This window comes from Rhipicephalus sanguineus, chromosome 4 (genome assembly GCF_013339695.2).
Source record: "Rhipicephalus sanguineus isolate Rsan-2018 chromosome 4, BIME_Rsan_1.4, whole genome shotgun sequence".
NCBI lineage: Eukaryota > Metazoa > Arthropoda > Arachnida > Ixodida > Ixodidae > Rhipicephalus > Rhipicephalus sanguineus.
Genome location: NC_051179.1, coordinates 21573557 through 21589310, shown reverse-complemented (window position 1 = coordinate 21589310; position 15754 = coordinate 21573557). Strand labels below are relative to the sequence as shown.

General features: G+C 44.7%; 1 protein-coding gene across 5 annotated transcripts in view; it reads left to right on the top strand.

Moving 5' to 3' along the window:
* Nucleotides 1-15754, top strand: part of LOC119389579 (rab GTPase-binding effector protein 1) — a 43266-nt gene that overhangs the window by 3179 nt on the left and 24333 nt on the right. For 3 of the 5 annotated variants that reach the window (XM_037656916.2, XM_049414482.1, XM_049414485.1), the window contains exons 2-9: nt 513-623; nt 1527-1833; nt 4288-4408; nt 7354-7566; nt 8779-8914; nt 10201-10443; nt 11064-11236; nt 13929-14172. In XM_037656916.2, coding sequence (XP_037512844.1) covers nt 513-623; nt 1527-1833; nt 4288-4408; nt 7354-7566; nt 8779-8914; nt 10201-10443; nt 11064-11236; nt 13929-14172 — 1548 coding nt within the window. The remainder of the gene's footprint in view (nt 1-512; nt 624-1526; nt 1834-4287; nt 4409-7353; nt 7567-8778; nt 8915-10200; nt 10444-11063; nt 11237-13928; nt 14173-15754) is intronic. The other 2 variants (XM_049414484.1, XM_049414483.1) reach the window with 2 other exon arrangements.

Below are 15754 nucleotides of genomic sequence, written 5' to 3'. Positions count from 1 at the left end.
TCAGTCTTTTTTTAATACCTGATATTTGACTTGTTTTTTTCTTTTTTTTTACATTAACTGAGGCCTCTGCATTCTCTTCTTGCATATGCTACTAAAGATTGCATCTGTAGTGAATATATCTTTGCAGAAGCTATTGCATTTGCTTGCGACATGGTGTGGCACAGCTGCGATAGCGTTGAAACCGACAGTCGTAGTTGCTGCTGTAGCGAAGCATTCCTACTCAGTAATGGGTCGTCCTGTCGAGCGCCTTCCAGTGGGTCGTTCTCTTCTCTGAGAGCACGCCCCTCGTGCAGAGAGTCGGCCCCGCTTTGACTGTCGCTGCCTTGCGCCGTTGCTGAGTGCCCGTTAATAAACGTCTTGACACTGCAAACTTTGTGCAGTGTCCTGTTCCTTTTGTCAAGTTCTCTTAGACGAGATAAGGCATCTTATAAGAATCTTTCCAGGAATTTTTCAGCGACCTTAACGCACTGCTGGCATCCCCCCTCCCCCCCCCCCCTTTTTTTTTTGTCTAGATGCAGAAGAGGGGACCTTGTTGCTGCAGCTACGCAAAGAGAAGGAAACGATGGAGACAGAGTTTGGGCTAAAGAGGGCAAAGTTCAAGGAACTCTTCATGCAGAAAGAAGGTATGCCTATAATAAACCTCTTTTTCTAGGCTGTTCGGAAATGCGTGGTTGAAATGCTGGGTTGCCTCGCTCTACAAGAGACAAGTGGTTAGTCTAGTTGTTCGTCTGTGCTGTTGCCATTTTCAGCTGTTTGCATCAACGTGTTGAGGGATAATCCAGTTCCTTGATCCACTTTCACGAATACCTCTTGCATTGCCATTTTTGCATTGATCCGAGAGAATAAAGTGTTGTACTGGGCCACTTTGCTCTGTGATGTTATGAAATACTGCACCACGAAGCAGTACTGTTCAATAAGTCCTTGTCCACAGCATTGCTTTGCATTGCAATGTTTCATCATCATGTAAAAGAGAGAGGAGTTCACAGAAAGTTGGGAACTAGGAAGCGATGGCAGTCCCAATCATATGATTGAGATTGATGATGTTTTTGCTGTTATAACAGCAGATAGCCAAAATTAGAAATAATTTAGCTGTTATTAGCTGAAATTAGCCAACTCATGCTGACAGACGCCAACGCTAACGAGTGCTGTTACTGTGTGAGTGAATGTCCTAGTTGAATTCATTCAGAAAGATTCATCATTCCCCATTACAGACTGGTTAGATGTGGCCCAAGAAGATGTTATCCTTGTTAAGCGAGTGAACGAAGGAAGCCTCAACTCAGAATCAAGTTGAAACATTATCTCCGTGACGATGCTTCACTAGCTGTGAATTGAATCCCTGTGTTGTTCTAAGTGAACTGGGCAATAAGTTAATAACACCATGTGAATGGGCTGATAAAAAAAGGCACTGCTGTAGAATTCTCTTTTTTTTGTGTAAATGTTAACTCGCAAAGGTGTAGCGGTGGGACAAGAAGAGCTTGTTTACTCAGGGATTTCCTTATCAATGCTATGCCCCGCTCTATTTGCAGAGGAGCTCCAGGCAGAGCGGCAGCAACGAGAGGCCCTCGGGGAGAAGCTGCATGCGCTTCAGAGGGACCTAGATGAAGCCCGGTCGCTCCTGCTCGTGGCCCAGTGTGAGCAGGAGAACGAGCTCGAGGCCGAGCGGCGCCGGCACCGGGAGGAGATGGCCTCGCTACAGCACATCCTCAAGGAGAACACAGAGGAGGCCCTGCGCAGCTCCGGACGATACGAGAAGGAATTGGTGCGCTACAAGAAGCACTCCGAGCGGCTTGAGCAGGAACTTCACGAGCTCCGGGCACAGCAGGCCCAGGACAGGTAGGCCCTCTGCTACTGCTTTCTTCACTTATACTTGGTCACAACCTAAGAAAAAAATGTCAGCTCTGCCAACAGCCATCGCTGTGTCTCCCACAGAGAACTTGCATAAGTGCTCTGTCCAAAATCGCTTACTCATTTTCTTGAGTTCAAGCACTTCTCCAGTGTTTACGATAGCCGAGAAACCCATACAGACACATGTTTGTGTCACTGGTTTTAGGTCGGAAACTTGAACATCCTGGTAAATTTCATCAGGGACTCTGATATAACTGCTCAGCCAAATGTAATGTTTTAAGGAGTAACGACGAGCCATTAACTCTTAATATGCGTAGTATTTACAGTAGCCGAGAAAAATTACTTGCGGTTAGAACGGAAACCAGCTAGCACGACTGTCTTTCACAGGTGAAGGCATTTGCCCTGCGGTTCTGGGGGCGGAACTGCCATTTTTTATTAGGTTGTAACCGAGTATAGATGATTATAGGTGATTTCGTTCATGCATGGCATTCTTTTGCTGGATAGAGAAAAAGAAGAAAACGTGGGGTAGACAAGCCCTGGATTTGAAGTTGAACAAAGATGATGTTTCTGTTACAACACCAGATAGCCAACATTTACCATCATTTAGCCATCACTAGACATCATTTAACAACACTAACTGTCATTTGCCAATAGTTAGCCAACACAAGACAGTGTGAACAATCACTACGTCATGTGTCTAGAGAGTCAAACTCTCGTGATGTAGGTGGTGGTTGTTTGTTTACATATCAGGCCAAGTTGATGTGGCGAGGAGCTGCATTGTCACTCAGTTGCGTGGCACACACTTTATAAAATTTATTTTGTATACGTTCTAGGCCATATTTGTGGTTGATATTTCGTACACAGTGTGTGCGTGTGTCCACACAAACAGATCTTGCAAGTTATCTCGCCGTCAAAATTTTGTGTCAGTGTTCCTTTAAAGCCCGAACCACACGTACGCTGGCCGAGCGCACGCTGTACGTTGGCTGTACGCGCTCCGGAGGCCGCGCATGCGCAGACGAAGCAAGCGCGGCAAAACCCGCGCGGTACGCGAGTGTTTGCGGTGACTGATATCGACCTTGAGACGGCGCGCGCTTGGAAGCGCTTTGGAGCCCTGCAAATACGCAACTGTGGCATGGCCTCTACCAGCACCGGCTTGACCGACGGATGATGATACACATCATGTGAAAAATTTTAGTTCTTATTTACTTTTGCATGCATCTAACAATAAAAGAGGTAACAGAAGGAGGTTTTGTAAGTATTCTGATGAACTATCAGTAATTTTGTACGAAATGATGTCTTGCACGTATGAGGAAGCGCGCGCTTCGCGTGCGCCTTCACGCGTAGTGTGTGGGTGGAAACCGCCATAACTCGCCGGAGACGCCCAGGCTGCGCGCGCTGACGCGCGCCCCGTGCACGTTTGGGAGCGTACGTGTGGTTCGGGCTTAAGTCTGCAAGCCCTTGTGATAATTTTCATGTGAACATGGTGGATTGTCACAATGGTTGACAACCCCCTTCAGAGGAAACCCGTGTACATTAACTGGAAAGCTTTGCACTTGAAAATTTTGTTGGTGGCCTTGAGATTGGAGTGGGCACAACAGCCTTTTCTGTACGGTTGATCGGTCAACTTAATTAGTGCTGAGGCAAGTAGCCAGTGCACGTGTAAAAATGCACTTTCTTCCTTCTGTTTATATGTGAGGAAAAAAAGATGTGTAGTACATGCGTAGTCTGATGAAATATATGTGGTCTAAGTTGTGTACTCCAGATGGGGTACTTTCAATCCACTGTGATGCTATTCATTGAGTGTGCGAAAATTCTGTTGTACTGTCTGTCTACGTGCCCTGCGTGTACGTGCTGTACATCATTTGTGAAATGGAGGAGGAGCTTGGCTTCTGACAGCTTTTTCCTCCCTTCTCTCTCTCTCTTCTTGTCCTCCTGTTCCCTCCTACTTTGTCGTGCCTCCATCCTTTCTCATCTCCCCATGTTCACATGCTCACCTTCCTCTCTCTCTTTCCCTCTCACCATTCTCTTGATAACCCTATACTCCCCTTTTCTGATACTCCCTTCACTGTGCGCTGCCCTTCCCCATGCTCCTCATATTCTCCCTATGGTGCGTTTTTCCCCACCTCTTCATGGTCCGATACTCACATCTCTGTCTCCCCTTCTGACAATTCTTTCACTAACCCTGTGCTCCACCTTTCCGTCACCCCCTTTCCCTAAACTCATGGTAATCCGTTCACCCTCGCATCCTTTTTTTGCGGTTCTCCCTGCCTTCCCTCATCATCCCCTTTATCCGATTCTGTGCCCTTTTGCCCATTCTTTCACAATTGTCTTCTAAACATTTTCTCCATCTTTCTGCACACGTCTCGCCCCCTTGCGATCTTCTGCTGACGACGCCTCCCCCCGTCTTCTCTTCTTTGCTCTCCCTCTTCTCCCCCACTAAAGGGAAGGCGTGCTGGCGGTGGTGACCAAGTCCCTAAAGCAGAAAGTGGGCAATCTCAGTCCTAACCCCTTTTCCTCTTCCAGCGACAGCTCCGTCGAGAACCTCGAGGAGAGCATGCGTAAGGTAAGCGGACACCCCTCTCCAAGGAATATCCCGCTCTTTTGTGCATCTTGTTCCGTATTGGTGGTGGTGGTAGTGGTGGTGGTAGGAATGCATCAAGGATCATCGTAGAAAGCAGTGCAAAAAACGGAGACAAGGAACAGAGACACATACATAAATGGAGAAACGCACATTTGAAGTATGGAGACAAGGTAGAACGGAGTACACAGCACAATGTACTTGTCTCTGTTTATGCACGTGTCTCTGTTCTTTGTCTCAGTTTCTTGTGCTGATTTCTACAATCATGCAGTACCAACTAACCCATTAAGCCACTTAAGGATCGTCTTGAGCTTTAGCGCAATGTAACAATGGCAAGATGGCTGAAGACGCGAGGAAACAACGCATGTGTTCTTGTGTCTTCTGTCATTCTGCATCGTATCTTTGTGCTAAACCTGATGCTATGCAGTACCAGGTAGCCGACTAATCTGTTTCAATAAAGGGGTAATGTATTTGTTATCGGTGCCCTCCAATGCACTTAAGATCAATTAAACAGCACCGCTGACATGCAGCTATTACGTATAATGTAACGGGTGTGACGTCTATCTGTGGCACCACAATCATTGATTACATACGTAATGTGCAGTTTGCATTTACACAGTAATGAGAGTAGTGACAAAAAACAAAAGCAAAAAAAAAACTGTTCATTGTACAGTCAGCTAAATTACTGCATAACTATCATGTGAGTCTAGCAGAAGACGTCGTGGAAATGACGCTACCAACACGCTGCGAATGTGGTGCTCCAACTTGCTCCCTGGTGAAGCTGTTGTAACAGTAGAAATAATGCGGAGATTAGTTTGAACAATCTTTAAAACTTTGGTGTGCTGACTTCTGCTGTATAACGTCGATGCCTTGCTGCCATTTGGAGCCGCATGTTTGTGTACTGCTAGATTGAAATGTGACATCTGGAGCTGTGAAAACTTCAGTTAGGGGTTGCTCTTATTGTGCTTTTATGTCTTGAAGTTCGTGTAAGCGATAAATTGAGTACGTGTGCTTTTAATCGCCATAATTCCTCTTCCTCTTCATTTTTTGAAGATTTCTATACTCGGGGACAACTTTCTGTGGCAATGAAGGTAAAGCTACGGGGGCGGAGCGTCTGCACATGTACTGCTACGCGAAGTAGTTCGGTTTGGCGCGCGTCTCGTAACGCCGGGGAAAGTGACGGCTAGCATTGCATTTCGACGCAAACGCTGCTTAGCGTCTAAGGTGCGGGTAAAAGGCGCGGCTTTTTCACGCACGCAAAAACGCAAAGTGACAACGTATAAAGTAAAAGAAATACGAATATCTCGCTTGTGTGCGCTGCGTTTCGTCTCAAAAAGCTACATGTAGAACATGAAGGCTTATTTAATATATATCACGCAGAAAATACGGACGCAATTGTGGGACTACATTCATTAGCGGTAGGATACGTGCATTGTGGCTCTGTAGCTTTCCCTTCATTGCTACGGAAAGTTGTCCCCGAGTATAGAGTGCATTTAGGAAGACATAAAAAGTGTTGCAGGGTCCTTTTAAGGCAAGCTGCATGTGTTGCCATTTTATTGAACCTTCTACTAGATGCAGCATACTAATTTTGCTTGCTTAGTGGGCAAAAGTGTGCTTTTGGTTGTAGGTAGTGTACAGTACACCTTCTGACATGAATCAGTGTTCTGAGCTCACAGTGAAAGGAGTGATGCAGACAGAAAATAATAAGCATAAAAGTATTCTAGCGTAGCGTTACTGTTGTGCCGTTGCCAACAATCCGTTGGAACTCTGCACACTTGATAACTCCTACGCTTGCGCAGCTGGCTGCAAGTGGTATTGGCAACTATTTCCGCTGAACAGTAACGCTACGCTGAATACTTAATGTTTAGTGTGACACATATCAGTTAGCATTATGCAGAATTGCCATTTTGCTCACTGCCAGTTTTCAAGGACCTGCTAAGTGTTAGCTGCTAATGCAGAAGCTGTGCTCTGTGAACATGTTTTTATTCTCTGTTGACAGCTGTGGATGGACGTAAGTGTACAATACTCTCACCTTTATCAATTTGACAAACTAACCCTGCATGTCATAACTGTTGAGTTTTTTTTTTACTGGTATTCCTTAAGATTTACGCTAATTATTTTGTTAGGATAATAAAATTCCTAATTGTTTGGGTCGCAGCATTGTTAAATGGATATTTTCCTTGCCTTTGGTTTAGTTGGTTTCTTTTGTGCATGTGTACGTACATATTTTGCATGTTTTTGGCATTCTGATTTACGTAGTATTTGTCAGAGTGTGCATTTCGCTTTGTATGTCGCAATGCGCCATCTGTAAAGAAGGGTAAGAAAGGGAAGTTTGCCCATAGAGTGCTAAATAATATGCCAGTAAGTGCTCCACGATTTGCTGCACAAGAGGCCGAAACAATCTACAGTAGGTCGCAGCAAGTTTGGCCTGTCATAAGAGTGATCTTTTCAATGCATTGTCTGACTGATTGGACAGTTGCAGTGCAGATCAGATTGTGATTTGCATAACCCGCATGACACGATTCCACATGGTGACCCCTATATGGGTATTTGTATGGACAACTCCAGGTTATAGATGTACATCATAACGATGAAAGTGGCGGTCTGTCAGACTTCCTGCACATTAGACCATCTATCTTGTGCTGAACTTTCTTGAAACGGCCGCAGAGTCGCATTTATTAGCAAGCTCATTTTCTTGATCTACAATGGCACTTTGTTATGGCACTTGTCCTCTGTGTTTCTTGCAGAGAACTCGATAAAACCATGTTTCATAGATGACTTTCTTACTTTTTACAACAGAATAAATGATTCATTGATGTATTTCGAGCGTGTTCCATGTGTAAAAGAGGCAATATTCTGTTGTGTTGGCACGATGAGTTTTGAACGGTCGAGTGAAGCAGTATGCGATGCAGTGTTGTGTTATGAACCAGGCACAAGAAGATGCGGAGATGCTTCGGTCTCTGGTGGTGCCCCTGGAAGAGGAGATTAAGGCCCTCAAGGACAAGCTTCGGTCGACGGACGAGCAGTTGCACGTGTACGAAGCGGCCTTCACAGGCCTCGTCCACGGCCTTGGCTCGGGCACGCTGGGCGACGCGGTGCGGGGTGGTTCGCCTGCCGAAATTCTCTCCCATCTTGACGACAAGGTCTGTCACAAATTTAACCCTTTGTGGTACAAACATTTATCCACCTTCTGTTCGTTCCGGTCCTAAACTGCTGCGGGTGTATTGCGTTGTCGGGAAGGGCCAGGTTAAGCCTGCCTAATTTATGAAGCAGCTAACATTAAACTGAATTACACGCAGATACTATCAATGTTGTTCACCCTTTTTGTTCTATTTATGCTGTTTATTTCAGTAGTGAAGTTAAGGTTTTCAACGAAGAGGCAGCATACATTAAACCAGACATTGCTCAGTGAGCTCAATGTGAACTAGCCTCTGAAACATTGGGTTTAATTTAGCCCAAACTTTGGCAGTAAATGTTAGTTCTACAATTTACCCAATGAGACATGAAAAATGTTTCATGAAACTTCATGTTTATGTAAACGGATAAAGTAACCCACCTGTACAGAAGTGCAAGTGTAGAGAAATGCAGTTAACCCACGTGTAGAGAAGTGCAAGTGCTGCCTTGCACAAGTTATGCGCTGTGAATCTAGCGATTTGTTCGATTGCAGAGTGAAAGATTTGCTCATACTCTGTGTTAGCATGTTCCCTTTAACGCTGGCTGGTGCAGTAAATAAGTTGGTTGCACCATGTTGTTTATCCCGTAGCGAGCTGGCATGCTCATTTGGATATGCGACTTACTTTTGCCATTTCTGTGTACTACTGGCAAGGATGAGACCGAAAACACTAAAATAAGGGTAAATTAAGCATTCTTGTTGCCTGAAATTCCTTTATATCACTTTTATTTGATATATTTTGCTACTCACAATCGCTTTGGTGAAGGCAGTACCGTGTTTACAAGACGTTGGAAGTGGACTGCTTTGGCAGGAAGTTCAAAATATTTTTCTACCTTTTCAGGAGTGCTCGATGCCAGTAGATAACTATCGCATGCAATTTGAGTGGGTCGTTCAATTCTGTCTATGAAGAATTATAGCATGACTGACTGTACAATGATTAGATAATCATCTACGTTGTAATTACAATTGGTCTCTGTAAAATGCATTATAATTTATGCTAACATGTCCACTTGCTTTAAACTTGGTCTTCAGAACCTTGGCATCAAATTATGTAAATTTTGATCATTTATAGACAGTTCATCATAATGCGTGTCGCAAAGGGTTATGGCTGATCATGTAGTATTCCTACTCAAAAGGTCATCTTGCCGCAACAGTGTCGCATTCTCGTTCTACCTCTCTTCAGTTGACCAGCTTGTGCAAGGGACTGCAGGCAGAGAAGGCATCACGCAGTGACCTGGAGATGTACGTGGCGGTCCTCAACACCCAGAAGACGGTCATGCAGGAAGACATGGACCAGCTGCGCAAGCAGTTTCAGGAAGGTAGGCTCAAAGAAGACCTTGTACACACTGTAAGGATTTGTGACATTGAACTAAACACCACAATCTCAACAGAAATTTGTTTCGAGTGTAGTGTCTACAAGTTTGTATAGGCTGAAAGACAACACTTTTGTTATGGTATTGGTCTGCTTTTGTGTTTTTACTGCGCAGAAACACACAGTGGGGTTGTTAAGGCAATGAAGCCAAGTGAACACAGCACCATACTCTACTCAATCGGGTGTACACTCTAACCTCGATATAACGAACACGGATATAACGAATTATCGGTTATAACGAAGTAAATGACGAATAGTGCTTGTCATAGATACAGTGTTAAAAATAAACATTTATAACGAATTTTTGGATATAACGAAGTTATTTTCGTGGCAGGTGTGACTGTTATAACGAGGTTTGAGTGTAGTGGCATAAGCAGCTTGCACATGCAGTGTTAGAAGGTCTTCACAGACGCACACCAACTTTTACTGTCAAAGAAACCAAGATGAACTGTGATGCGCTGCAGTGCTCCGTTGAGTCGGCTGTAATGAAAGTTAAGTAAGGTAAGTGTGGCTGTCTGAATCATGCTCTTGACCAGCGGTTCTCAATCTTTCTGGCCTTGGGCAACCCCAACAGCTTTTCCAGAGTGCCGTGGAACCCCTCACTTTTTCTTGAGCATGAAGACAATTGGAAGGGCGGGGGGGGGGGGGGGGAGGTGATCACTCTTCTCGATGTGTGCAACCATAGTATTAACACTGCGCGCATCGGGCTGTCAACTTTAATATCAAAGGCCATCGCTGCTGATGTGGAACTCCCGATGATACATAGACTTGCGATTCCTCCACAAACCAGTTTGAGAACCCATGTCTTAGACAACCATCATATGCAAGTTCTGCTAGATTTTTGTTTAGTAGTTTATTCACTGAGGGAGAGAAAGGAGAATGGCAGGGAGGTTAGCCAGATGAGTTTCCGTTTTGGTACTCTTAAACGGGCTGGGGAAATTGATTGAATAAGGAGGACAAAGAGAGAGAGAGTAAAAGAAAGAACAGTAAAGGTGTTCACACGAGCCGACTAATCGCAAGAAGTCTAGTAATGCTTGCACAGCCTTCCAATGCGATGTTAAGTCCTGTCAGTGCCGTAGGATTCTTCCAACAGAGGCTGGTTCTCCAACTGATTCAGCCTGACGAAAACTGATTGTCTCTATGCATTGTCTGTGGACACTCGCACGGAACGTGCCAAATTGTTTTGGATTGCACACCTTTCCTTGATTGTTGCGCGACCGTGGTGGCTTGCAGTGTGCAACCTGCTGGAACGAGAGAAGAGGGAGCACAGCTGCCTGAAGCGCACGTGGCAGATGGCCAACGACCGGTTCCTGGAGGCCCAACAGGCTCACGTGCGGGACCTGGCGCGCCTCCAGGCGGTGCTGACGGCCGACCAGCAGCGTCACCTGGCACACCTGCGCAAAGTCGACGTTCCGCCGACGAGTCCACGGAAGAAAGAGGGAGAGAATGCTGTGGCATTTGCCGCTACTACCACAGGTATGCCCACTTCGTCAAGGGAACAACATTTTAGCTTACTGCTGTGGCCAATTTTCAAATGCTCTTGCTCATAGCATTTGCAAGTTGCATGAGCCAAGACACAGCTGGAAATAGGCTAAAAGGTTTCTGAAGATGTCATTGTTCCGATATGAATGATTTGGAAGGGTGAAATATCTGCATGGTGATGATGATTCTCATCGTCGTCAGTCTGACACTTCTCCTGCAGGGCAAAGGCCCTCTCCCATGTTTTGTAAATCAACCCAGTCCTGTGCTTACTGCTGCCACGTTATCCCTGCAGACTCATCTGCCGACCTAACTTTCTCCCTCCCTCTTGCGTGCTTGCCTTCTCTTGGAATCCAGTCTGTTCCAGTGGCTATCTTGCTTTCGTGCTGCATGCCCTGCCTATGCCCATTTCTTCTTGATTTCGACTAAGATGTTTGTTCCCTAACCCACCCGTTTGTTCCCCGTCCCACTCTGCTCACTTCTTGTTCCTTAAGGTTACACCTATCATTTGTCTTTCCATGACTGGCTGTGTGGTCCTCAGTTTAAGTTGAACCCTTTTTGTAAGCCTCAAATTAAGGATGATACATCTGCATGATATCACATTTTGATATTTGCAGGCGCAAACTCTGAGCTAGTCCCCTGCCCACTGCAAGAACCCGAGTTGCAGGAGGCCTTGCATTCTGTCTCTCCGCTGCCCACAAGCAGCCCCAAGGCTGGCCACAGGTTCATGGCCTTGGAGCCCCGGCTATTCTCCAAAGCAAGCACCCTCCCGGGAAGGAAGTCGAACGACGTGAGTGGCTACTTTTCAAGCAGGGCTTTATTGATGAACCCTCCCAGGCATGGCTGACCATGGCTGCTGCTGCTGTCTTTGCGAATAAGGTCACACACTAAACAGCTTTCGTGTAAATGAATCGGCCTACATGTAGTGCCACATCTACTACGCCTACAGATGTGCCAGTGGCTGGCTCTGTTCTCTTCAAAATTACACGGTGAAACAAAGAACAGCACCTAGAAATCCTCAAGGTGAAAGAAGTACATCTTAAAACGCATCATTCTTTTGTTAAAGAGCTTTCGTTGCCCTTCTTTCATTGGGTTTGGTGGCATGTCTGTTTGATCTGCATCTTGCCAAATGATGAGGGCCAATCTTGGAAATAGTGCGAGAGTGGTAAACTGGCTTGATTCCGGAGATGGAACTATATACAGTGAAACCTCGGTGATACGATCACAGCTCATACGAATTTCGGGGTGATACGAATTTTTCGTTGGTCCCGGCCAAGGCCCATTGTCCTGCAATGTAATGGAGTGCGGTTGTTGCGAACCGATTTTCACCCAGCGACGTTTGATACGAAGTACGCTACCGCCCAGGTGCGAAGGGGGCTCTCCGCGCTGTCTCGGAAGACGTGCCAAGCACGTGCGAGCGCGGGAACGCAAGCGTGGGCATGCGCACCGCACCACCAAATCGTCAGAATCACGGTGTAAGAAAAACACTTTTCTAAAGGTGGGCGAGGACAGAAAGAAGGCGAGGACGGTCTTGGCGAAGGAGTCAGGCCTCACAACGTCACCATGCGCGACCGTTAAGGTCGCACTTGTGCGGGAACGGCCGTAAATCTCCCAAAAAACATCCCGAACACCTCCGCGATAACAAAATCATAACACAGGACCGTGGTTCTGTAATTCATGGCCTTGATACATCGCGTCAAAGCGGTTCTTTTGTTACTTTTGCTGCAGTACTCCGGTGTCATGCAAGAAAGCATACTAAAATTTCGAAGGGGCTACAGCTGTCGCGGGTCACAACGCACCTGGCTCATTAAAAAAATACGTGCGTACGAACCGTATATTTATGGGTGCTGGTATGATTGCCGATACCTAAAAACTTAACTGACAATCATTCAGGGTTCTTCCTGACGTTGCTGTGGCCCTGAAAAACAATAAATGAAAATGTACGCCAGCTTTCTTTTGTCGCATGCTAATTTTCCACGCTTTCGGTGATACGAATTTCGGATGGTACGAATATTTTTGGTGGTCCCATGACATTCGTATCACCGAGGTTTCACTGTAAACTTGGTCCGATCCCAAAGACAGCGTATATTGTGGTTGCTGGGATCGCACGCTCTGCTAGTTGTTGGTTTTCTTGTCTTGCTGATTCGCAGGGCAGGCAAATATACACTTTGTGGCAGTGTATGTTAAAGTGACTGCCATGGGACATTTAATGAACTGCTTTTCAGTAGCTTTGCTTCACATTATCCTAACATGTGGGTTTGATCTGCAGAATTATTATTTTTGGATGGGCTGTGGGGAGGCATTTACAGGTGTAAGCCCGTCAGGGTAGCTCTGTTGCCGAACCCTTACTCTGTCAGTGTTTACTAGGCTTGTGCGAATAGTAAATTTTAGGTTCGATGCGAATTCAAAGCGAATAGTGATTTGGTCGAATAATTTCTAATCGAATTCGAATAGTATATATCGCATATTATAACGAAAAATGAGCATGTTTGTCATGATTTAACTAACCTGCGCAATATATTTTTTTAGAAATGGAAACAAGGCATGCACAAATGACATCCTTCTTGGTTCAAAGGAAGTGGAAGCACCGTTGAATAGTAGCAGGATTTCACTTTCGGTAGAATGCAAGTGATAACCTGTAAAATATGTTAAGTTTTAAAATTTACTACGCTTAGAGCATATAAGCCGGTATAACAGTCTTTTAAACTTAAAAAGATGATTAATCGATGTGAGGGTAATATGTAATTTAACCTTGAAGTGGGGCTTCGCGGCAGTGTGGATTTTTCCTGGAAATGTGTATTTACGGCATAGCACCCCTCCACTGCAGTGAAACCATCTTTACAGGGGGGTTACATGTGGACTAATATACACCTATTCGTTCATTTCGAATACTTTGGAATTTCCTCGAATTTAAATTCGAATCGAAGCAAATTCGAATACTGTAATATTCGTTCAAATATTCGAACTGCTCGAATATTCACACAAGCCTAGACTGTTTACTACTTCAAATTCAAAAAGGGGTTGAAATTGCTCGAGCTGGAGTGGATGCGCTACTGTGCCTATTTTTTCGTGGAGGCATTCAAAAGTGATGACGGGAGGTCTGCGTAATGTTCTCAGACGTTGAAAACACCCTCAATGTTGCAGTGATTTGATAAGAGCAAGTGCATGCCTTCTGATGTTCGAATTGTAAAACTAGTTTTCTTCTCACTTCTGCCATTCACGTGCGAAAGCTTTCACTGAACATCTTCAGGGAAAAAGATCACTTCAAAATTTTTTAGTGTTATCTCTACGGTGAATTTCATTGCTAGATGAAAGATGGATTGCAAATAACCGTTTCATTTTCTTTTTCATCCTTATCAAGTAAGGAGTTCATTTGTGTCAGGATGTGCGATGCACATTTAACAGTTACAGTGCAACTTGCAGTAAGGTGTTAACCCGGGGAAAGCTGCCGTTTCAGAAATGCACATCCCTTTGACATTCAGCAGCGTATGCGAAGCTCCCCGGCCGACCTGAATGCCTGCAAGGCTTCCGCGACCCTCCTGGCTGCGAAGCAGAACCACCGGCGATCCCTGTCGAGCTCCGACCTGCCCTCCGACACCGACAACTCTCTATCCGTTCCAGCCATGAAGGGAACAGAAGACACTCGGTCACTGGGGGACTACAGTGGGGCGGCTATCACCACCGGCGGCATCGGCTTGACAGGAGACCAGCTCAGTGCACTCTCTGGTGAGACTCTTGGCTAACTTTGATTAGATTGCAGCGAAAAATTGTTTTCGTCTTGTTACTGAGCAGTTGTCACTGCAGTAGACTCTCACTAAATGGGAATATCTGCTTAAATGAAATAATTGCGTCTAATATGACTGGTTTAGGATTTGAATTATGCACCTCTGTTCACCTCTCAGTAAATGCTACTCTTGTTAAATGGAAACATATTCTCCTGCTCTCTTTAGGTTTCGTTCAATGCAAACCAACTGTATTTGATTTTTTTTACCTTGTGTTCCATAGTAGCGTAAAATAAACTAAAATGTTATAGCAAGAACTTCTCTTTATTACAGTCGAACACCTGTCAACAAAGTGCTGAAGACCCTTAAGGCACTTTGTTTTAAATGTCATTTGTTTTAAAGGTCATGCACCGTAACGCTCACAATACAGCACAGACATAAGCAATCCTTTGTTATCCATGTAATTTTTTCCTGGGGGGCATTTGCTGTAGAGGTACAAGGCACTTCGTCATAATGGCTGTTTCGTTGTAAAAGTTGTGCACTATAACACTCTCAATACTGCCCTGTTGTGAACAATTCTTTGTTATTCGTGTCATTTCGTTCTAAAGCTGTTATTTGTTGTAGAGGTGCTTACCGTATTGCAAAGAGGGCTTTGTAAAAAAAAAAAAATAGCAGCATGCACTTTTCACAGACACATCACAAGCAAAATGGAGGCTATTCTATCAAGCACCTTTGTGTGCGGCAGCGTTTGCACAGCCTATTTCGCTTTTTATGGCGCTGGCTCCTTACTGCCCCTAGTTAAATTTGTCATAAGTTGTTCCAAGTGCCAGTTCAGTTCTAATGAGTTCTTGCAGAAAAAAAACTTCTAGCACAAAGGAATGTGTTCACTGTAAGTGAGCTCGGCTGTATTGTGAAGTGCTTTTTTTTTCATAATCATTTTTCTCTTTCTGCGTCAATTCAAACAGTACATTGTTATACAGTAGACTCCTGTTAAACGAAAGCTGAAGGGACCAGGAAAATATGTTTCATTTAACAGGAGTTTCGTTTACTGAGAGATGAAAAGGGGTGCAGAATTCAAGCACAAAACCAATCATCTTAGAGGCAGTTGTTCCATTTAAGCAGCAGTTTCATTTAAGAGATTTTCGTTTATTGAGAGTCTACTGTACCTGACTTAGTGCATAATCTCTCAAGTTAATGTTTAATGCTTCTTCTCTGTGCCCAGAACATCGTACTAATGACCCATCAAAAGCCTGTAAGTATTTTGACAGTTTTTGGTATCTGTGGTGTGAAAGGAACTGTAATTCAGCAGTGGGAACTCTGTACAGTGGTGCCACCGAATGTAGGTGTTTCTCGTACTACTTCTGTACTCCATGAAAACAGTTTGCAGCAGGGGTAAAACAAGAAACCTTTAGTGTATATCGTCGTGCTGTAATGACTGTGAAGTACCAAAAAATACAACCAAAAGCGTTTAAGAACTCTTTGTTGTGTGAACTCATGCCCAGAAAAGCAAGAAACATTCAAATCTGGATGATAGCAGCGAGCTCCGTCATCAACATTGCATCTGTTCATCCATATAAATTGCTTCC